We start from the raw sequence: 22101 nt of genomic DNA, 5'->3' as shown, positions 1-22101 counted from the left end.
CCTTCCCCAGTTCCTAGGCTTATCATTAATTGAAAACTTTTTTTTTTTTTTTTTTTTTTTTCTCCTTCTTCTCCTTTCCCTCCTCCCTTCCCTTTTTGGCTGCAGCCGGCGCTGAGAGCAAGGCAATGATTCGCCTCGCAGCATATGGGAAAGGGGGGAAAGCGCTGCTGCCGCTACGGCGCAGCGACGGGGCTGTGCAGGGGCCAAGGCGTGACAGACGGCGCGGGGGGGGGGGGGGGGAGCCGGGGAAAGAGAGGGGGGGGACCCGCAGCCCCCCCGACAGCATCGGGGCGGGGGAGGAGAAGGAAAAATCGGGGGGAGATGGAAAAGAGAGGGGGGGGATCTCCGCCGGGCGCTGCGCTGCGCAGCGGCCCCCCCGCGGCCGTGCCCCCCGTCGGGGGCAAGGCGAGGGGGGGAGCCCCGGCGGCTGGGAGCGGAGCGGCGGCCCCGGCTGCCCCCGGCTGGCTCCGCAGCGCTGTGTTTACACGGCAGAAAGTCCCGGTCGCCGTCCCACACGTGATGGGGATGTGGGGGGGAGCCGCCGGAGAGCGGGGGGGGCTGCGGCAGGAGCCTTAAAATAGCCGCCGACCCCCTTGCGCTCGCCTGCGCGCTGCCGAGAAGCGAAGCGCAGCAGCGTGGCGCATGACTCAAGATGTATTTTAAATCGGTTTAGCGATCTCGCTGGCGCATTGTGCTTAGCTTTATGGTTAAATGAAATGCCACACGTCCCGGGTAAAGGTCAAACTTCTTCTCTAATCCGCGGATCCGAGCGGCGGCTACTTAGGCTGCAGCTTCCTCCTCTGGTTTACAAAACGTGTCACTAGCGGTGATGCCGTGTGGAGATTGCAGAAAATAACCCGCGGTATTTTTTTTTTTTTTGGTGTAAAAAAAAAAAAAAAGCGCAGCCACCCCTCTAGTTTAAACGCTGGTCTAATATTAGATGGCTGGCTGTTGCCAGAGCTTTATACGGCGCGTTGTAAACGGCGCAGTAACACGGTGGCTTTAAAGTCTCCTTTCGAGCGGGTGGCACAGGTCGTTGTTTTTATAACTCGTAAATATGTAAGTCGGAGGTACAAGATAAACGAGGGAGCTGCACACATTCATAAGCAGCTGCCCGCATTTAAGCTTATAAATACCGCGCAAGCGCTGCCCTTTAAATCAAGCTCCAGATGAGCGGGCTGAGGGCTAATCGAAGTCGATTGCTACGAGTCCCCGATTGCTTTTCACTCCCTCTCGCAGGGATTTTCACAAATCTAGAAATGATCCTTTCAGTGGCCTGGAACCAAGCGGCGGCGGCGGTAGGCAGGAGTGGGGGGGGGGGAGAGAAAGAAAGAGGGGGGGCCCCGGCCCCGAGCTGGGTAATTTATTGCATTGTTTTTAATTTCCGAAAGGCCGCCTTGTTTGCTTAAGCGCCTGCCGGTGCCACCGGCGCGCTCGCTCGGCGGCTCGCAGCCGAGCTCCAACCTCCCCCCCCCCCTCCCTTTTTGCTCTGTCCTCCCCCCCCCCCGCCTTCCTCCTCCTCCTCCCCGACGGCTGCCGAGGGCTCTCTGTGGCTTGTGCAAGTGGAAACTGGCGGGCTGCCAGGCGGAGCTCGGAGGTGGAAAGAGTAAAGGCGCCAAAAGGGAACTCGTGCGCCGCTGCACTTCTCCTCCCGCCCCGCTTCCTGGCTCGCTGCAGCCGCCGGCCCCGACGGGCTTCCTCCAGCAACCCCCCTAAATCCCCCCCCAGCCTCCCGCGGCCCGGTTTTCACCTCGTGTTGGGGAGGGGGGGGGCGACAAGGGGCTGCCCCCCTCCCTAGTTATCCCCTAGGGCACGGGGAAGCTTCCTCCCCCCTCTCCCCTCCTCCTCCTCCTCCCCCTCCCCGCGGGCACCGGGCTTCTCTCGTCTCCACGCCAGGAGCGCGTTAACAAAACTTTGCTGCTGCTGGCGTCCATGGCTGCCAAAAGTCTGTTGACGTTGCGAGGGAGACCCGAAACGTTTCCCTTTTTTTTTTTTTTTTCTCTCTTTTTTTTTTTTTTTTTTTTTTAATCGGCTGCCCGAGCAGCGCCGTGTGCTGTGTGCCTGTGCCTGCCTCTCTGCGGCGCGGGGCGCTGGGTGTTCCCGGCTCGGCACGGCACGGCACGGCACGGCACGGCTCGGCACGCCGCTCGGCAGCACGCCGGGAGGCAGGTTAGTGCTTGCAGGCGCTTTTCACAACTGGTTTCACACGGCGGCAGCGCTGCGGAACCGCGTGTGCCTTGCGTGCCTCGCTCCCCCCCCCCTCCCCAGCCTCTCCTCCTCCTCCTCCTCCTCCCCCTTCTCCCTCCGTGCCTCCTCCTCCTCCTCCTCCTCCCCACCCGGCCCCCCTCCCTCCCTCCCTCCGTGCATCACCGGCTATATTTAGCCGCAAATAGCTTTATCGGCCAGACACCTCCCGGAGGAAATGCCGGGCGCTCTCCGGCGGCCGAGCCCTGCTCCGAGCCGCAGGGGCGCCCGGGGGGCCGCGGGGCGCTCCTGAGCCCTGCAGGGGACACGGGGTAGAAGGAGGAGAGAGGGAAGAAGAAGAAGAGGAGGAGGAGGAGGAGACGGGGGAGGAAGAAGAAGAAGGGCCGTGTCCTTGGCTTCCTCCGCCGCTGGTACCTTGCGCTGGAGCGCGCAGCTCAGCCTGCCGTCGGGGTTTCATAACGGGGCCGGCTGCGCCCGCCCCCGCGGAAGTGCGGTATAAATAGGAGCGTTTCCATCCTCCCCACGGCTCCCCCGCCGCCCCGAGGGCTGCCGGTGCCCCCGGGCACCCAGCGGAGCCCCCCCGGCACTCCGCCGGTCCCGGAGGGTGGTGGCTGCTGTCCCAGTCCCCCTGCCCCCAGAGGGACAGGCGACGGGAGGGAGGAGGAAAGGACCAGGGGTGTGCGAAGAGTTAAAAGTCTGTTGCTCGTTGCAATGAAATTATGGCTGGCAGTGGCGCCGCTGCTCGTTCAGCAGACCTCCACTTTTAAGCAGTTCACAAGAAGTTCATCAGGGCGGCGATTAGGAACGCGCACACGCGTGCACCCGGGGCCGTGCGCGCCCAGGGGGCGGCTTTTGGGGACGGGGGCTGGCAGCTTGGTGCCCAGAGGGCTTCGTGCCCATGCTTCTCCACGCCCTGCGTGGCTGTGCCAGAGGGATACGGGGCCTCCGGGTCACCCGCTGCACGTGGGGAGCCCATCGGTCCCCCACACGGCTTTGGCGGTTCATTATCTGCACGTGTCAGGGGACGGATGGCTCTGGTTGAGGCACGGCGCCTTATCTCGGCGATACGTTTCCAGCGGGGAAAGCGGGACACCCCGAAAGCCAGCGGGGTGTGAGCCAGGCCTCCTGTGAGCCTGGCCTCCCGCGAGCCCGTGCCCGTTGCTGGCAGCTGATGCAGCGCGCGGGGCGGCTCCTAACCTTATGTAAAACCCTAAATCACTCTCGCCATGCTGCTGCTGCCTCTATTGAAAACATTACGAGCGGCGCATCTGGAAAACAGTAAATCTGTCCAGAAACCGTCTTTCCAGTGAAATAACTCCTTCTGAATGATAGCGCAGTATCTAATCTCCGCAGATTTTTGTTTCCTCGCAGCAATTTTTGTGGACTTCATTATGGAAAGCTAACCGTTCTGGAGAGAAGGAGGGTCAACACGCCGTTTCATTAATATACATTTGTTCCAGACGTGGAGTTTTGCACAAAAGGCCTCTCTAAGGGGAGAAGAAAGTGTTCGGGAACAAGGCTTTCCTGCCGTTTTAGTTCTTAAATCTCTCTGAACGTGTGTGAAGTATTGTGTTAAAGGCACAATCTGGGATTCTTCCCCATTAAATGCCAAAGCGATCATTTGCATATTCTGTAGCCTAACAAAGGAAATGAGTTTGCTGGGGAAGCATGTATGCTTTGGGAGACGTTATGCATTAAACTCCCAGTGGTCAATCACCCGTTACTGGCTTGTGTGTGTGTAAAAGGAGTATCATGCCTCCCGCTTAAAGGCTTCTATTTTTGTGAGAGAGGAAGAGCTGAGGGATATCCTGTGCATTAAAGGCTCCCCCTACTTATTAACCCAGCATTTAGCAGCAGGATGCAGGCTGAAGCTCAGTCAAAAGAAACGACTCAACCTCCAAAGAGCAATTAAAATCTTGCACTGGAATAAATCATGCGCCGCGATAATCCTGTTAATAAAACGCAGCTTGTCCTGACACTTCACTCATGCAGCAAACTAGAATTTAATGCGAGCGGAGGTGGCGTGAGGAGAGGTGGCGGGGAGGGAGAGGCATTCCCCTCCGCCGCTGGACGCGAAAATGCGGTTACCTTTCACCTGCCTCTCCCGCTGCACGCAGCGCCGATCCTCTTGGACTGCTAATACTTCTCCAGCGAGCCCGCTAATGATTTCTTTCCCTGGAGTGAGCAGGCGTCATTGAATTACTGAAAGCACTCGCAGCAGCAGCAGCAGCAGCAGCAGCTCCGATGCAGAAGCCACCAGGGCTCGGTGCTTAATCAAATCAAGGGGTGGGGAGCTCGCCAACCCACTTACTATTTTTAACCCCTTTCTCCAAGTTAGCCATGTGCAGACGCTCAAGGGGAGGTTTTTATTTGGCTCCCTTCCGCGGAAAGCGGCTCCTCGGTCTCGCTCCTCACGTGAACGCTTTCCCAGCCCTCGGCGCGGCTCACGCACACGGTGCGGGGCTGCTGCTCCTGCGACGCACATCCTGCTCCCCCGTGCTCCCAACGTGGGGATTTTGTCAGCCTGCCTGCCTGCCTGCCTGCGGGTGCTTTCCAACCTGCCCCCGGCGCCCAGGGGCTCCCCTGCCCTTTCGGCCCCTGTGAGGTGAACGTTTGGGTACCGGCGCGCACTTGGCCGGCTGAATCATTTCGTGTTCCAATTGAAGGCGGCGGAGAAAGTTTTATTTGTCGATAGCCTGGAATGATTCTTAATTTTCTGGATGCGCGCTGGGGAAAAGATCCATCTCCTCTGACCTATAAATGCCCTCAATTTGCTCCTTTATTGCAGGGTATCTCCCTTAGCGGTTAACGTAGGCAGCTCGCTCCCCGCACCAATCCTGCATTCATTATTAATTACCCGGAGGGAGGCTGGCTGCTCCGCTGTGATGTTTGCACTTCCTCCTAGACAAATCTGCTCAACTTTTTTTTTTTTTTTCCCCTTTTCTTTTTTTTTTTTTTTTTAATAGAATATAAAACCGTGAAGAAAAGCAGCGATTTTTAAGAAGACGTCATGCTTTCTGCAACTCCCCTGTATGGCAACGTTCATAGCTGGATGAGCAATGAGAGGGTCCGCATGTGTGGAATTAATGAAGACAGGTAAATATTTAAGCTCCTGGCGAGTTAAACCGCACCGTAATTCTGCAGCGTGCGGGTCTCGGAGTTCGTTCGCTGCCTTCCCCGGAGCCGGAGCAGGGAGCTGCCTCCTCGCATCGAGATCAGCCCGGCTCCGAGGGGGGAGGCGGGGAGAAACCAGCCGTGCCCGAGAGCGGTGGAGCAGCCGGTGATTTACTATTTAACAGGCAACCTGGGTCAGCGAAGCGGGGACGCCCTTTAAAGAGATTACTCCCCAAAGCAGCCTTTAAGCGCGCTTTTACAATTAATTTATTATTTCATATTTGTGAAGGGGAATTAAAGCCAGCGCTGCACAGGCTCTCGCCGTGGCTCTGTGCGGCGGGGGGGGGGCTCGGACGTGGCGCTCGGCGTTCTCCACCTTCAAACAAGCAGCTTGGCCTGTGCAATAGGAACAGTGGCCTGTTCGTGGCCAAATATTGTTCTTTTGATGATCAAAATTACAGTTTTTAATAATTTTCGATGGGGTGATGCAGGCACTTGCAGTGCCCTCAGCACGGAGCTTCAGGTACGCCTTCAGTTCCCCGTGCCAATTTCGTGTGGTTTTAGTGTTTTTTCTGCCTTCCCTTTGAGCCTGTGTTCTCACCGGCGTGGGGAAAGGCTCCCAGAAGCCGGGGAAAGTTTTGGGGTTTTGCAGGGAAAACTCCTTGCAAACATAAACTGCAGGAAAGCAGCCAGACGTCTCGCTTGGCAGCCCTCACCTCTCCTCACGGTTTTTTAGGTACGGCTTTACGTGTCGCTGACGAGGCGAACACGTTGTCGTCGCGTTTCCGAGGGAGGCGATGGTGTGCCTTTAAGCACTTGGAGTGAAAGGGGTTCTGTGGGGTAATGGTGAAACTTTCCTTCTGCCGCATGTCAGCGGTTTTTATCCCCGGGATTTGAGATTTGGCACTAAGGTATATTCTTTATCGGTGCTTGCCGTGATAACAAGTCCCAGCGCTGCAACACTGGTATGGCACAGATGTGCAGCTCCCTCTTTAGCATGGAGCAGCTGACGTTCGTGTGATACAAGTGTGTGTGTTTTAATTTTCTCCTTTGCAGCCTTTATGGGCGGTACGTGAAAAGGGCACGTTGAAAACGGTGTGTTTTCTCCTTGGAAAAGAAAAAAAGGCGGTGGGGGAGGGAGGGGGGGTCAAAATAGAAAAGCTTGGCAACGATCCTGTGCGTTGGAAGAGGCTGCTCCGAGATGCGCTTAGCGCGGTCCTCGTTTCAAAGCCCTTTGTAGTTGTTTTCAAATGGTCCTCGCTTTGTGAAGCAGTCACTGTGCGTTGGTACGCGGCACGGTAAATACGGTGTCGCGTGGGACTTCCCTAGGGGAATCGGGGTATGGAGGTGACACAACCTCGTGCTGATAGGAGATGCATGGGATGTCTCCCGATAATCAGCTTCTGTTTTTGAAACAGGAAAATTCCAGTTAATGATGGCGATGCACCGAAAAGCAGACTGGAGTTGAGGGAGGAAAATCACCTGAATCACAGCGTGGTAAGAAACCGTAGCTTCGTGCTGAGCCTGCATCAGCGCCTGTCCTTCCCTCCCCATCTCCACCCGCGGGCGTTAGTGCATGTTGCCTTTGGAGAAGCGATTAAAATGCCTTTTTCTTGCAGTTTTATCCATGCTCGGGCACACGGGGGTTCTTTCTGGGAAGCGGTGACACGGGACTCTTTTGCTTATCTCGTTAGTCTCTCCGCTCTGACTTCGTGGTGTGCCTTGCTGTGTGACTTCACCGTCTTTCCCTCGCTCCGTCATGAGTAATGTCACGCAGCACACCACGACGTCTAACGAGAGGGTTTAATCCTCGAGCACATCGACATTTCAGCAAAGCTGGCAGTTTCCTCCTTCGAGTGTACGTGGGGAGCAGCGAGCGGAGAAGAAGCTCAGCGCTGTGCCGCTGAGTGACGGCAGATGTTCCTCTGTGCCACGTGCTCAGATGCCTTGCCTTGCGGATCAACCTTGCGGAGGAGGTCCTGGAGGAGGAGGAGGAGATGCTCTCCCTCCTTCTCTCTTGGCTCTCCCCCAAGCTCTGCTCTCCGTGCCCTCACCCTCTTGCTCCGTGGGGCTGGGGTCAAGGAGTTGGAGCCAGCTGGCGCGGCGCTGCACGGGAGCAGTGCCACCGAGCGTCAGCTCTGGGCCACTTTTGGGTGTTTGGGCTACGGGTCCTCAAGCCTTTGGTTTTAGTTTTCAGATGTAGAGTGATCCTTATCTTTTTGTCTGCGGTGGTCTGTGTTGTTCTGCAGCTTCCTGTCCTCACGCTCTCCGGTGTGGCCAACCTTGTGCATGCTCTCCCAGCGAAACGTGTGTTTGTTTGCCTTGGTGGTGTTTCTCTTCAAAACGATGACGTGTGTCTGTAGTCTGAGCGGTAGCAGTTTCAGCAGAACGCGAAAGTAACCTATTTCTTGTTCTGTAAAGGTGGATGCAACTACAGCCCATCGCATTGACAGTCTCGCAGCTCTGAGTATGGACAGGTCTGGACTTATGCGAGAAGGACTCAGAGTCCCCAGTAGTATTGTCTATTCCAGCTTGTGCGGAATCGGCTCCGAAAAGTCGCGGGATGCTACAAGTTCTATAGCTGGTCTCGGATTTACTCCCGAAAGAAATCCAGAGATTCAGTTTAAGTCTAATCCCCCCGAAGCGGTAGAAAATGCGGCCGTCGCTGGAAAAGGCCCGAACGGCTTCAGCGCTATATACAAAACGCCACCTGGAATACAAAAAAACTCTGTCCCGACGGGAGAGACGCTGGGCTTGGACCGAGCCGCGAGCGACAAGCAGAGCCCCCTCGGTGTCAATGGTGCTAGCTACCTAAGGCTCCCCTGGGTGAATCCCTACATGGAGGGGGCGACACCCACCATATACCCTTTCCTTGACTCACCAAATAAGTATTCGTTGAACATGTACAAGGCATTGCTACCTCAGCAGTCCACTTACAGCTTACCGCAGCACCTGGCCTACTCGCCCGTGTGCACGAACGGTGAGCGCTTTTTGTACCTGCCTCCCTCCCACTACGTCGCCCCGCACATCCCCTCGTCGCTCGCCTCGCCCATGAGGATCTCGGCCGCCTCGGCCTCTCCGGCCATCCCGCCCTTGGTGCACTGCCCGGATAAGAGCTTGTCCTGGAAGATGGGGGTGAGCCCCGGCACCCCCGTCGAGGCGCACGCCTACCCGCACCTGCAGAACAGCAAACAGCCCCGCGTCCCCGCCGCCAAGACGGCGCCCACCGGCATGGCGCCCGACCCCGCGCTCCTGCTGCCCCACTCGCCGCGGCCGTCCCCGCGCCTCCCGCTGCCCGCCCAGGTCGGGGACGCCTACGCCGAGTTTCACAAACACTTCCCCAGCATCGCCACCTCGCCCTCCTCCTCGGTCGCGCTCCCCAAACCCTACCTGAACGTGAGCGCCGACTTCCCCCCCGCCCGGCTGCCCAACGGGAAGCTGCCCAAGGCTGGCGAGGCGGCCGAGGGTCCTGCCCAGGCGGCGCCGCACGTCAGGAAAGCCGGCCACGACCGCAAAGACAGCCGGTCGCCCCCGCTCCTGGAAAAGCAGGCTCCAACCAAAGACGTCACCGACAAGCCCCTGGACCTGTCGGCCAAGGTGGTCGACGCCGAGGCTGCCGGCAAAGCGGAGCACGTCAAAAAGATGCCGCCGACGGTGCTGGTGCACGGCCGGGCGGGAGGCGGCGCGCTGCTGCCGGGGGGCGATGCCCAGAAGGAGACCCTTTCCCCCGGGAACGGCTGCCCCATCTACCGGCCCGAAATCATCAGCACGGCGCCGTCCTCCTGGATCGTTCCCGGCCCCGGCCCCGGCGAGGAGAGCGGCAAAAGCGTCCCTCTGAAAAACAAGGCGCTGGACTGGGTGATCCCGCAGCAGCGGAGCTCCTCCTGCCCCAGGATGGGCGGCACGGAGGCGGTGGTCGGTAGCGTTGCGGGGACGGTGCCGACGGGGGGGGCGGCCGGCCTCGGCCTCGCCGGCTCCCAACGCCAACGCCGACTGCGCCAAGGCGGCCCGGGGCGGCGCGGAGAGCACGGCCTCCGTCATCCAGCACGTCGGGCAGCCCGTGGCCGCCTCGGCCAAGCACAGCAATAAGGTGGCCAAGTCCTGCGGCCAGGAAGCTAATTTCAAGGCCAGCGAGAGCGCCCTGGCCTCCAGCCCCATATTTCTGCCACCCAACGAGGCGTTTCGCTCCCCACCTCTGCCCTACCCCAGGAGTTACCTCCCGTACCCCGTCCCGGAGGGTCTGGCCATCAGCCCCCTGTCCCTGCACGGGAAGGGGCACGTCTACCCGCACCCGGTCCTGCTGCCCAACGGCAGCCTGTACCCCGGCCACCTGGCTCCCAAACCCGGCCTCCCCTACAGCCTCCCGGCCGGCCGGGGCGAGTTCATGACCTACCAAGACGCGCTGGGCATGGGGATGGTGCACCCCATGCTGCTGCAGCACTCGGCGCTGGAGATGAGCAAGGAGGAGAAGTCGGAGAGGAGGTCGAGGTCCCACGAGAGGGTGCGCTACGAGGACCCGGCGCTGCGCAGCAGGCTGCCCGAGCTGCTGGAGACCGGCGGGAAGATACACTTCGAGGCAGCCGGCGACAAGAGCGTGAAGCTGCACCAGAGCTCCGGCCACGGCAAAAACGCTGCCAAGAGCGACAAGCACCTCTTCCCGGACCTGCTGCGAGATGAGCAGGATGCTAAAAGCGAAACGAATTTAACGAAAACCGGCTTCGCTGCTGAGAGCGGCAATCAGGCTAATGACCCTACGAAGCACAAGGTAGAACAGGCGTCTCAGCACAGAGATTTTATTGTGATGAGAGAGGAGTTTGGAAGGAATAACGATCTGCACGAAACCTATAATTTTAAGCAAGCCCAGGGTTCGGCCGTGTTCGGCTTGAGGAAGGAGGACTTACCTGCAAGCCAAAACAAAGAGAGGGTGGCCGTCCAGCCCGCGCCTGCCTTCCTGGAAGCTGCCCACGAGACCGATGGCCCGGCTCTGGCTTTCAGCAAAGTGCAGGACGACGCGAAGCAGTTCTGCATGGCAAGCACGCAGCCGAGCCTCGACACCAATCAGACCTATACCAAAGATGGAGCCGACGACGCGGACTCTGCGGATGGCAAAATACTGAAACCCAAGCCATCCAAACTGGCCAAGCGGATCGCAAACTCTGCCGGTTATGTAGGTGACCGCTTCAAGTGTGTGACGACCGAACTGTACGCAGATTCGAGTCAGCTCAGCCGGGAGCAGCGGGCGCTACAGGTGAGTCCCTGCGGCTTAACCACCGCGGCGCTTTTAAGTGATTTCTCGGCTGTAAGTCGCAGTCAAGTATTAAAGTTTGGCATAAGCAGCGCAGGTGGGGAAGCGTAGGGATTTTTTTTCTGCTAGGGCGTGCTCGTCAGGAACGGTTAAAAATAGCAAAAGAAGTCTGTTAATTAAAGCGAGGTTACGTAAAGAATAGTATGTATGGCTTTTATTGTATGCGTGCACGAGTAAGTGGTAAAGGGCTCTTAATAAGATCTGCTAGAAATGTTAATGTATGTATGAAATGTTTTTGCAGTTACGGAGGGGAGTCGAGCAGGAATGCATGCTATGCTAGCGCTAGCGGTGGCTGTAATTTCTCACTTGGCCTGCAGTGTCAGCCAGCAAAAGTGTATCCAGAAGTTCTGATTAGTATGCCAAACGTGACGTGTGATGGAGAGGAGTAGCAGCCATGTATTAGTGGGTCTTATGCAACGTTTTCACCAGGAGAATGTGTAGTAAAGAGTAGGAGCAGTGCTGAGGTTTGATGCTGAGGGATGGCAGACAGATACTGTGTAGGAATAGCCTTAAGGTATTTTACTTTTAATGAACAGATGAGTTAAGCCAAATTGTTTTGCATTGTTAAGAAAAGAAGTGGTTTGTGCTTATAAAAATGGATGAAATTATCTAAATGATCCATTGAGTGCCCATTTTAATTACATAGATGGAAGGATTACAAGAGGACAGTATTTTATGTCTACCTGCTGCTTACTGTGAGGTCAGTTCTTCAAATTTTTATTACTAGACTCTTACATAAACCTTTGAGTTAAATTTCATTTCCAAATACACAAAGGGAAGTTTGTGGGCCATGGTCGTCTTTATTCATTGTACAGTTTTGTGTTTTGTTCTTGTTTTGTTCTTGTTTTGTTTTTTTTCCTTTTTTTTTTTCCTTTTTGTTTTTGTCTCTTACCTCCAAAACGGAATGTTTTTGTTTTATATACAGTATGTACGTTTATATATATTTATATCCTTACATATGAAAGAATTGTGTGGCTATTTGCATATAGATGCTAGAATACTGTTTTACAAGCCAGGTAATTTAAACTCTTACGCTAAGCTGTCTCTCTCAAACATTGGTTTTGAGCAGATTTTTCTTTGGAAATACTTTCATATAAGGTAAGGTAAATGAAGTGGCTTTTATCGCAAGACTTTTTTTTTCATATCAATTCTCTTTCTAGCGTGCAATGATGCGCTTCTCAGAGTTGGAGATGAAAGAGAGAGAAGGCCAAACAGCTACCAAAGACTCAGAGGTCTGCAGATTCAGCCAGGCAGACTGGGAAAACTTGAAAGGAAACAGTGAAAAGAAGCCAAAGTCTGTCGCTCTGGAAGATGCCATTGCTGACCAAAATGACAATGACAGATGTAAGCGAGTTTCGATGGCTTTCTGAAGCGTGTGCGTGTGTCTGTGCCGCGGCAGTTCGCAGCAGCGCAGTGCGTGGAATAGTCTCCGTGTTCCTGTGGTGTTGCTGCTTCAGGTCGTGAACGTATGAGACCCCAAACCCCAGCCTCAATGGGCGTTGGTGGCACGGCCAGGGTAGGAGGGTGATGGGAGCAGGAACGTGCCGGGCTGGCTCAGCCATAAAAAAAAAACCTGTATAACTCCAAATGATACAAAACTTGTTTGCCTGGGTGACTTCTTGCAGTGGCTGGGGTTGCATGCGCCTGGTTGATGCAGTCCTTGGGGGCTGGAGGGGCTGGCTGCTTCCTCGAGGCTGCGGCAAGGTGTTGGGGCCGTGGAGGCAGCAGCCAGCAGCGCTGCCCCGAAAGCAAGGCAAATGTAAATAAGCAGCGTTAACTTTTTTACCGCATGCAGACGAAATCACTTTTTATTTGGGAACCGTTGGTAAGCATCTGGCTTCCATCAATTTCCAAATTGTTTTTCTTTTACCTAAATAATTAAGGGAAGGATCAGTTCCCCCTGCTGCTGCGTCGTTGTTAACCACCCAGAAAAAAATAAAAAAATAAAAAAATGATGCCGAAAGCATTGCAAAACAAGAGGAAGCGCAGTGCAGGCTCCACGGTGCGTGCGCCTGTGTGTGCATCTGCGGGTGTGCACGCGCTTGTGTAACTCGGTGGTTAACTCTGCTCTTCGGTAGGTGGAGATTCGCGAGCAGGGCCAGTAGGAGATTTCGTTCGGGCAATTTAATAACTTTGAATTATTGCTCTGGTCTTTGTTTAATGCTTTTGGCAGAGAGCATGCCGGTCAATCGGACTTGCTCGGCTGCTCACCTAAATCAAGTCACTGCGCTATCGCTGTCACTGCCGTAGCAGCCTGAACAGCAAGCGGCCTGGGCAGGCAGCAAGGGGAACTTTTAGTTGTTGGAGCGGAGCAGGTGCCGGGGTGGGGACGGGGAGGCTGAGCTCTCTGGGGAGCCAGCTGGGTTTTCCCTTTACCACGGTGCCCTGGGGTGGCTCCAGGGAGGAAGGCAACCCCGTGGTTAAGCTGAGAGCTCAGGGACTGCTGCCCTGGTGATGCCCTGGGGTCCTGCTGCCGGCTTGTCCTGATGGCAGGGCCAGCCGGGTCCTGCGGGGTCGGGGATGTGCATAGGGACGGAGCGAGAGCTGGCATGTGGGGGGCACGTGGGGCATCCCCCTTGGGGGCTGGGGGAGGAAGGGGGGTGCAGCATCGCTGTCTGCTGAAACAGCCTCTCCTCTGCCGTCCTTGCACGGGGCTGACGTTACGGGGTGTCCTTAAATTCATCACTTAGTGAGGTCTCCGGCTGCGCTGGCTAAATGGTCTTGTCTAGGTCTGCTGGTTAAAATGTGTTTGAGATGAAAGCGTGTTCAGCCTTACGTTAGCTCGTTCCTCTCTGCTGCTAATGAGCTCTGAATTAACGTGATACTTCAGAGTCTGGCTGCATCTATAGACCCCCAAAATCCCAGCTCGGTTCTGCTGAGGGAGCTCCTCTTTTGCACGCTTGGCCGTGCAGCAGCCGGTACTTACAGGTACAGATTCAGCCCTCAGTAAAAGTTTTTTATCACGGTGTTTCACCTTCTGCCCCCGGGGACAGCAGCTGATAAATCAGGAGGCCGAGTTTCACGCCTCGGGATTGCCTCCGGTGCTCGGTGCCGGCGTGGCTCGGGCTGCCAGCGCTCCCGACACGTCTCCCAGCACGATGCTCACCCCTCTCTCCTTCGCTTATCACCAGCGAGAGCCACGGCCGCCGATCGTGGGAGAAACTCTATTTTCTTCCCGTTTCCTCCAATTTCTACCCACGCTGTTGCGTTTGGCTTGAAAGCTCCCTAACTCCACGCGGCTCCCGGTCTGGAGCCTCTCCTGCTTCCCTCTCTGCCTCCCGCGAGCCATGGGGATGCCGAGGAGGTCGCAAACCCCGAGCAGAGCAGCGCGCCCCGCGAGACCCCCGCCGGGACCACGTCACCTGCCTGGTGTCGGCGGGGAGGGAGGAGGAAAACCGCAACCGAAACTGTGATTGCCGGCTGCCTGCAGGGCTCCTCCGCTGCCGCGGCTGCGGCGCTGCCTCCTCGCCCGCGGCGCCAGATCGGGGCCGTGCCAGCTGCTCACCCCCTCGGCTCCTCCGAAGCTGCCAGCGCAACAACCAGGACGGGCTGAGTAAGGCAGGCAGGTGGTGCTCGCAGAGGCACCTGAGGGGATGCGGGCTGTTTCTTAAGCTCACCCTGAGGCTCGATAATTTTCCCAGGTGTACAGCACACGAGCTGACTTTTTTTCTTTTCTTTTTTTTTTTTTTTTCCCAGCAACAAAAGCGATTTTGCGCAATATCTGATTTCTTAAACTTTTCCTCCGACTGGGCAGCACGTAGCTTTCCAGTGCTGTGAGCCTCCTTCAGCTTCATCGCGCTGTCCAGAGAGAGGTGGCAGCTTCGTGCCTGATTTAAGGGGGTAGCCGTGATGCCAGATTACCGAGAAATTTAAGCCAGGGGCTAAACTCGAGGTGTTTTAATTCTCTCCCATCTTGTTTAGGTTTTGCTGGGCATTATGAGAACAGCAGCGAAGCTGCTTTGTTGCCAAGGTGACTTGTAAATGTTGCTGAGGCAATGCTCGTACGGTGCATTTCCATAGCACAAACATGATAAATTATGGGATGCATATGTCATGAGTCAGAGAATTGTGCAGAGATCAAGTGATTTAAGCTATTGGCACGGACACGCGCATCAATAGGGGCATGTGACGGTCGCATGTCGGTACCAGCAGCGCTCTCGTAGCAGTATTGGAAATCATACTGAAGTGTGAAAGATTGAACACGTCCTGCGCGCCGCCGATTTCTTCCTCGGGGAGCCTAATTACCCGCTCGTCTAATTTTACAGCGGGGAGACGCTCCCCGTTTAATCCTTACCCAGGGAAAATAGGACCTGATGGGTTCAAAGCCTGATCTTGGGGCGTGAGGTCGCGAGGAAAAAGTTAAAGCAGTTTATAGGTGTGAAAGCGAAGGCTGCGATTTGCCAAAGCGCTCGCGGCTGATCTTCAGTATCGGAGCGAGCTGCCTGTTCGCATGGTAATCCACGTCTCTTTTTTTTCTTGTTGTTGTTGGACTGTGAATATGCCTGAACAAACGCAAGGTCGGAGCAGTAAATACGTCCTTTGCCCTGGTCAGTCATTACCTTCCTTCGACGGGACATAGTGCAAAAAAAGAGGGGAAAAAAAAACAAAAAAAAAGTCCACCCAAGGAGATGGCGGTTTGTTTGTTCAGGCAGAAGGAAACAAATCTGGAAAGTTCCCAAGCAGGGATGCTTTGAGGGGAAAAAAATAAAAATAAAAAAGCAAGACAAAATCAGCCATGTTTCCTCTGCCCCGTGGGACGCTCTGAATTCGATGCTGAAGGCGCCTTGCTGAATGTTTTAATCACGGTGCGATCTCGATGCTGGGTAGTGGTTTTTAGCGTTCGGCTGGTCGTTAAGGTGCCGGGATGAATCAAGGGTGCCTTGCATAAGGGAGCGCCGTACGAGGTTGCTCCGGGGAAGAGGAAAAGCTGTTTATAGCTGCCATGTTATTTGAACAAAAGAATTGCAGCTTAAACGCTAAGATGTGTTTCCTTGTTTGCATTGCATGGGAGGCCCCGGTCTCCGCCAGCTGACCGCAACAGGAAGATGGAAAAACGAAGGACAGTTTGTGCGGGTGGTTGTGTTGGTTGGTTTTTTTTTTTTTTGGGGCTGCCTGTGTGTGTGTGTGTGACTGTTTGTCGCGAGGTCGCAGCCGGTGCGCCGAGGAAATAGGGCTTCGGGCAGGAACCGTAGGTGAAGAAGCCGCTGCTTAATTGTTGCTCGTCTGTAGTTTTGTAGGACGGCAAGAAATGGTTTGAGGTGTCGGTGCTGGTTCTCACAGCTGTGGTGAGAGTCGCGAGCGCTTGGGGGTTGAGGAAGGAACACGTGTAAGAGTTTAATCTCCTTACTCATCGAGGTGTGTTGCTATGAGAACTCCGCATTTATCCTATGTTTCGGGCTACCTCTTCGCTGTTTGAATAATGATGATACGAAAACCCAAAGCGTTCTGTTGTTGTTTTTCCTCCTGGGGCAGAGAAGAGGATGTTGTAGGTACACGGGGGTGGGGGACAGAAGCAAAAACAAATTCTTCTTGTCGAGGGCACAGGATAGGCTTCCTGCTGATGTTTCTCCCTTAATATGGGGCAGCATTGCGGCTGGTCCAGGTTGCTGGCGAAACACTTTGAGGGCAGAGTGGAGCCTGTGTGAGCAGAGCGTGTGCTCCTCTGCTGGTCTTGCTGGGGAGAGACCCCCAGAGAGACCCGCGGTGGAGGCAGGGCAGCGAGGACGCATCCTGCGTGGTGCCCCAGCCCCACAGCGTCCCTTCCCCGTAGCATCCTGCCCCCGTAGCATCTCAGCCCCGTCGTCCCCCGCTGTGGCAGGCGGGTTATGCAATGGGGATTAGCGAGCCGAGCCGAGAGGTCGCTGGCTTCACGCTCTCACCCGCGGGAGCAGGAGCGGGTGCGCGCCGTCCTCCGCAGCCCGCGAGCAGCGCCGGCGGGGGAGAGCTGCCAGCCGGCGTCCCTGCCCTCCTTTTCATGTCTGCGGGCGGGCGGCGCGCTGCCTGGCCGTGCCAAGCCCTCCTCGAGTCGAAAAGGAATTAATCCGAAGCCGGTCGCCCTCGGTGGCGGCAGGCTGGAATTAGATTGCTGCTTCCTGCGAGCCTCGGAGATTAAGAGCATCCAAGCCCTCCTCGGGCTGCTGCTGCTGCTTCCTCTGACCCCGTGCAAGCTTCTCCGGGGGCCGGTCGGGATGTGCCTGCCTTTTTTTAGGGGCAGGCAGCGCCGTGAGCAGGAGGGCTGCCCCAGCCTGGGGATGGCCAGCGGGAGCTGTGGAGCTGCTGTCGGGGCCAGAGAGCTGAAATTATGATGTTCCCTTATGGTGAAAAATGTAAACCAAAATCTGATAGAGGCGTTTCTAACGGGATCCTTGAAAGGCACACTGCTCCGTAGTGTGAGCCACGGCTGGTGTGCTGCACAGCCACTCCCTGCCCCGTGCGTGAGCGCGGCGTGTTTCCAAATTCTGCCTGGCGCTGGGGGACGCAGGGTCACCAGATAGCAGCGTGGCCTGAAGGTCCTGACGCTCGCCTGGAGAAAGTCAGCTTCTGTTTGGATTTTTCTTGGCCAAATATCTTGGGCTGTTTTACGAAGCAGCCCTGCGGGCAGCTTCCCAAGCGGTGTAAAACGATGCTCTTGGGTCTTCCGGTGCCTGCAAACAGCTGGGTGGTACTCGGAGCCTTTTCCAAGTTGTGGTGAAGAAAAATATCATCAGAGAGTTTTTTTTCTTTCTTTTTTTTTTTTTTTTTCCCTTTCCCTGCCTGCCCTTTCTGACAGCAGGCATTTGAAGGGTGGTGGTGAAACCAGTAGGAAGGTGCTCTCCTAGATCTGGTGGGATGCGCTTGGGCTGCACCCCGGGGTGCCCTGGGGAGGTGTGGTGGGGCTGGGACCTGATGGGAGGGCAGAGGGGCTGGGAAGGGGGGCAGCCCCCACCTGGCGAGGGGGAAGAGCAGAAGCTGGAGGCAGGCTGTGAGGAGGAGGAGGCTGGGGAGGCTCGGGGGGAGGAAGGAGATGTCTGCACGGCTGGGGATGGGCGCGAGTCCAGCTGGGAACCGGCAGATGTATGAACGGGAAGGGAAGTGAGGAGGAAGGGCGAAGAGGAAGAGGGACTGTGAGCTGCCAGGACGCAGGAGGGAGAGTTGAGGCAAACAGCAGCAGGCGTGCGTGGAGAAAATACAGTTTTTAGCCATGAGGGCTAAATAGAAAGCTGATGAGCAGCCACACACCCTGTACCGCCTCTGCCTACTCATTTGGTTAAGCCAAAGAAAGACTACCCATTCAAGATGATGATGAAGTGCCATTTTAAGTCAAGCATCCATTTAAAATCACTTGAGCTGTCCCTAACTTTGGGGGAAGAGAGCCGGGGGGGGGAGGTGAAGGCACAGCAAGCCTGGCAACGTGGTATTTTTGTGCCAGTTTGTCAGGCCGCTTTCCGGGAGGCTTTTCAAAGCTCACCTGGTTGCTATTGCTGGGAATACTCCCCGAATAAGTGAGGTCTTTTTTAAAAGGAGGTGATAAAGATCGTGTGATATACAGCGACTGGCTGATTGCTTTAAGTGAGGAAGCCTTTTTATAACCTTGGATTCAAGTAGAGGTTTTTGCAAAATATCATAGCTATTCTTAGTGGTATTCCTCTGTATGTGTGTGCGTGCGCCGTTTCCCACTTACATCTCCAGAAGAAGGGACAAATGCTTTTAAGTCAGAATCTGCATTTCGATGCGCGAAGTTAGGGAAAGATTATGAATTAGTGGAAAACTAATACTCTACCATCGTCAGAAAGTATTTTTGAAAAGGAAGTCGTCACAAAGTGAAGTGTGGATTATTACTTACCAAGGTTTTTGGGGGCGAGGTTGCATGCTGAAAAGGGTCTGTGCTTTTGATATCTAAAGATGTTTCTTTATTTAAAAAAAGCATATTGTGATGTTTCTATGGCTACAAGTATTGTGAATTTTGCACTTCTTAAAGTGATTTAAAAAAACGGCACAAAGTATTGTACTTTCGGGGGATTTGTACTTAGCTGTTGAGAAAACTGCCGACTTAGGCTGACCAGAGGAGATTTGTTCTGAAGTACAATTTCGTATTTATTTGCATGCCTTGTAAACCCTAAGTCATGATAGGGATGACATTGAACGGATCGGAGAGCGTAGCTTTCTCACAGTGAATTCTTTTGTACTTATTATGTCTCTTTTATTTGTTATTTCTAGGTACTTTTGCCAGTGCAGAAAACAACCAAGGTCACTTTCTTGAAACTCCGGAGGAAAAAGATCTCTCGAATGAGAAATGTTACTTAGAGAGACACTCTATATACGAGAAAGCGGAAGACCAGCCAGCAGAAGATATTGGCCAACATCCATGTCCACGTCTGGACAGGAAGCGTAAACACTCTGGTGAGAGAGTGCAAAACGATGGCAGCCAAAACGAAAACTTTGTGGACGAGCTGCAGGATGAACTCATGTCAAAGGCAAAAAAGAAGAAGAGCTCCAAAGGTAGGCTGGCATTTTGCTGTGGTCTCCCTCAAGGAATGTCTCGTGAAAGGAACGTCCCTTTGGCTTAATGTGTTTCCATTTTTGAACTTGATAGTTACTAATGTGAGCACTGTCATTTCACTTGAAATTATATATATGTATATATATGTATGTATATATATGTGTATATATATATATGTATATATAAAAACCTCGGTATATGAGGGTAAGGCACTAGTCGTTGGACACTGGAGCCACAGCAGTGCGAGTTCCTGTAGTGCATGTAACCCTTAATGAGCGAACCTTTAAAATGCATAGTGTGGTGGTAAAGCTGAGACTATATGCCCCGAAAGTGAAATGTAGCTTTTGTTTTAAGTTGAGGGGGCTTTTTGATTAATTTTTAGTTATTTTTCCATTAGATGACTGGCCTGAGAGGGAAATGACAAACAATTCCTCTAACCACTTAGAAGAGCCCAATTGTAATGAGGTGACCAACCTGAAGGTGTGCATTGAATTAACAGGGCTCCATCCCAAAAAGCAGCGTCACCTGCAGCATCTTAGGGAACTATGGGAGCAGCAGGTGTCACCAGAGAGATCCCCGTCCGGCAAGTTGGGCCGGCAAAGCAGGAAAGATTTAGCTGAGGCTGTTCAGCCAGAGGCCACTGCAAAGGTCAAAGACTTCACAGAAGAAAGGCACACCAAGAAAAGGTCAGAGGCCAAAAGCAATAGAAGTTGGTCTGAAGAGTCCCTCAAAACAAGTGACAATGAACAAGGTATGCAGAGACTACTAGGGAAACCAGCTGGCTTTAGCATTTACAGTGACGCATGCTGCCACCGATGTTAAGGAATGGTCGAGAGCTTTATTTTAAAGATATATCTCTCTATCTATCTTATCTATCTTTCTGTAGATGTCCATTTGTATAAGCACTGACACCTCCTCTCTAAGAGTTGCACCGTAGCTGATATTTGGCAGACAAGCAAATGTGTTTGTGTATGTGCGTGTACCTACGTGTTCGTGCGTGTGTGTGCGTTCTGGCTTTCCATAACCCCTCCGGAGATAACGTGAAGATGGAGATTGTGCCTCTAGAGGAGATGTGGGGGGCGTACGACGCTTCTGGGCCAGGGGGGGAGCGAGCGGGCTCTTAGGCCACGCGGGCGTGGGGTTGGGTTGGGCTGGGTTGGGTTGGGTTGGGGCGGCGGGGACCCCGTGAAGCAGCGTCAGGACAGCTAGCGGCTCTGTCTGGGGAACGCAACGCCTCCATCACCCTCCCTGCTGCTGGGCTTCCCTGCCTTTCCCGGGGCAGGAGCCAGGCTGGTCTTCCTCCCTCGGGGATGCCTGGCTGGTTTGTCCCAGGCTTGCTCCACGTGCGGGTGCTGAGGTCTTCCCAGTGTCTCTGTCCTCAGGAGTCACCTCCTCAGGAACATCAGCTTTCCTTGCCTTGTCTCTGGCAGCTTCCCTCCCTCCCTCTCCTCCTCCAGCTTCTCATCCCTCTTTTCTGCTCAGTCCCCATGGTGGGGAGCTCTGAGTTGGTCGTTTGGGCTCCTTCAAGGGCTGGGAGCTTCATCAAGCCTTCGTGTCCCCAGCCAGCCTTGCTTGTAATCCATCTGAGACCCCTCAAGAGGGAGAAGCACAAGGCAAGTGGATCTGTTGTCCCGTGCCGATGGAAAGACTGAGTCCAGGTTGTCCTGCACTTTGGGACAATTTTCCTGGGTGGCATCTCCAGGTTGCAGGCAGAACTATTGCCATCTCTTCTGTCCTAAAGCTCCCCACCCATCTTTCCCCTCATTAGGATTACCCAAGGGCAGAAAACCCCAAACTTTGATGCTTATGGTTGGGGAAGGTTCTCCAAAAGGATTTGTGGAAGGGGAGATCAAAACTTAGTTTAAAGGGAGCTTTCACTCTTCTTCCCTTGCTTTATGTGCCGCCTTGGTGAGCGTGGTATCAGCTCAAACATCCCTGCCCATCACCTGCTCCCCTTTGTACTTTCAGAAAAAGATATCTTGTAGAGATGAAACGAGGGTCGCTAACAAGAAGGCACACTGTGTGAGGATGCTCTAGCTTTCCCCTGCAATGCCTCTCATGGTAGCAACAGGCTTTCCCATACACATGACCCCAGGAAATCAAACAAGGTGCCTCCCGATTTATGCCCTTTCCCCAGAGGTATTCAGATCCAGTCACCCCGTGGCTACAAAAAAACTGCTTTTGGGAGCCTCTAACAAACCCATAAACCCGACTAAATCGTGCCTCGCCAGCCATTGTGCCGAGGCACTGGAGATCACTCAAATCACTTATCGGCGCTCCCCCAGCCCCACTGAAGTGTAAACCTTTTAGTCTCCTTTTCTGCAGCTCACTAGGACGGGGAGATTTCCCCCCCGTTGTGCAGCAGAGCGTTCTCTGCAGGGTGGTCACACCGGGATGAAGACTTCTGGCTTCTCCTTCTCTCCCGGGACCTGCCCTCAAACTTTTCTCCAACACACGGCTCTCAAGCGGGTGTTTCGAACACGGGAACATGCCCTGTTGCTTGCAGCCCTTTTTCTCTCTGTGTCTGCAAACAGGCACTCCCAGCTCCCAGGTGGTGCCCGCAGGTCCCCGGCCAGCACAGGAGCCCTGATCCCTGCGGTGACCCCATCCATCACCCCTGGGAGCTGGGCTGGGGACGGGAGCTGGACACGGCAGCCTGCAGCGTGGTCCTGTGGGCTGGGGAGCTAATTCTGCTCTGAGTCAGGCTCACCACAACCCACATCACTCAGAGGCCTGGTTTTACTTTTTTTTTTTCTTTTCTTGCATGGATATATGGATATTAAGGGGATATCCTTGCTCTTGTTTCTTCTCCCGTCGCGCGTGTCGTGGCCAGGAAGATGGGCTGGGATTTGGGGATGAACCGCTTGCCTGTTTTTTCAGCCCGCATGCCTTGCGTTTCCTGGGCTGATGCTCGGCTTTTTCTGGAGAGCGCTGGCCTTTTGCAGCGTTATTGATCCTCAAGCTCCTGGGCATCGCTTCGCTGCTCTTCATCTCCCAG

At 54.7% G+C, this 22101-nt stretch overlaps 1 protein-coding gene across 1 annotated transcript in view; it reads left to right on the top strand.

Annotated features, from left to right (window-relative positions):
• Positions 1-22101, top strand: part of BCOR (BCL6 corepressor) — a 51068-nt gene that overhangs the window by 12779 nt on the left and 16188 nt on the right. Inside the window, 8 exon segments of the mRNA XM_084290942.1 lie at positions 5172-5301; positions 6738-6816; positions 7741-9264; positions 9266-10567; positions 11271-11324; positions 11785-11968; positions 18821-19102; positions 19501-19854. Of these exon segments, the coding sequence (XP_084147068.1) occupies positions 5216-5301; positions 6738-6816; positions 7741-9264; positions 9266-10567; positions 11271-11324; positions 11785-11968; positions 18821-19102; positions 19501-19854 (3865 nt within the window). The 5' untranslated portion in view covers positions 5172-5215.

This window comes from Netta rufina, assembly GCF_964035555.1.
Source record: "Netta rufina genome assembly, chromosome: 1".
In the NCBI taxonomy this organism is placed as follows: Eukaryota; Metazoa; Chordata; class Aves; order Anseriformes; family Anatidae; genus Netta; species Netta rufina.
Note: the sequence above shows the minus strand (reverse complement) of the source record. Positions and strands in the feature narration are given on the sequence as shown.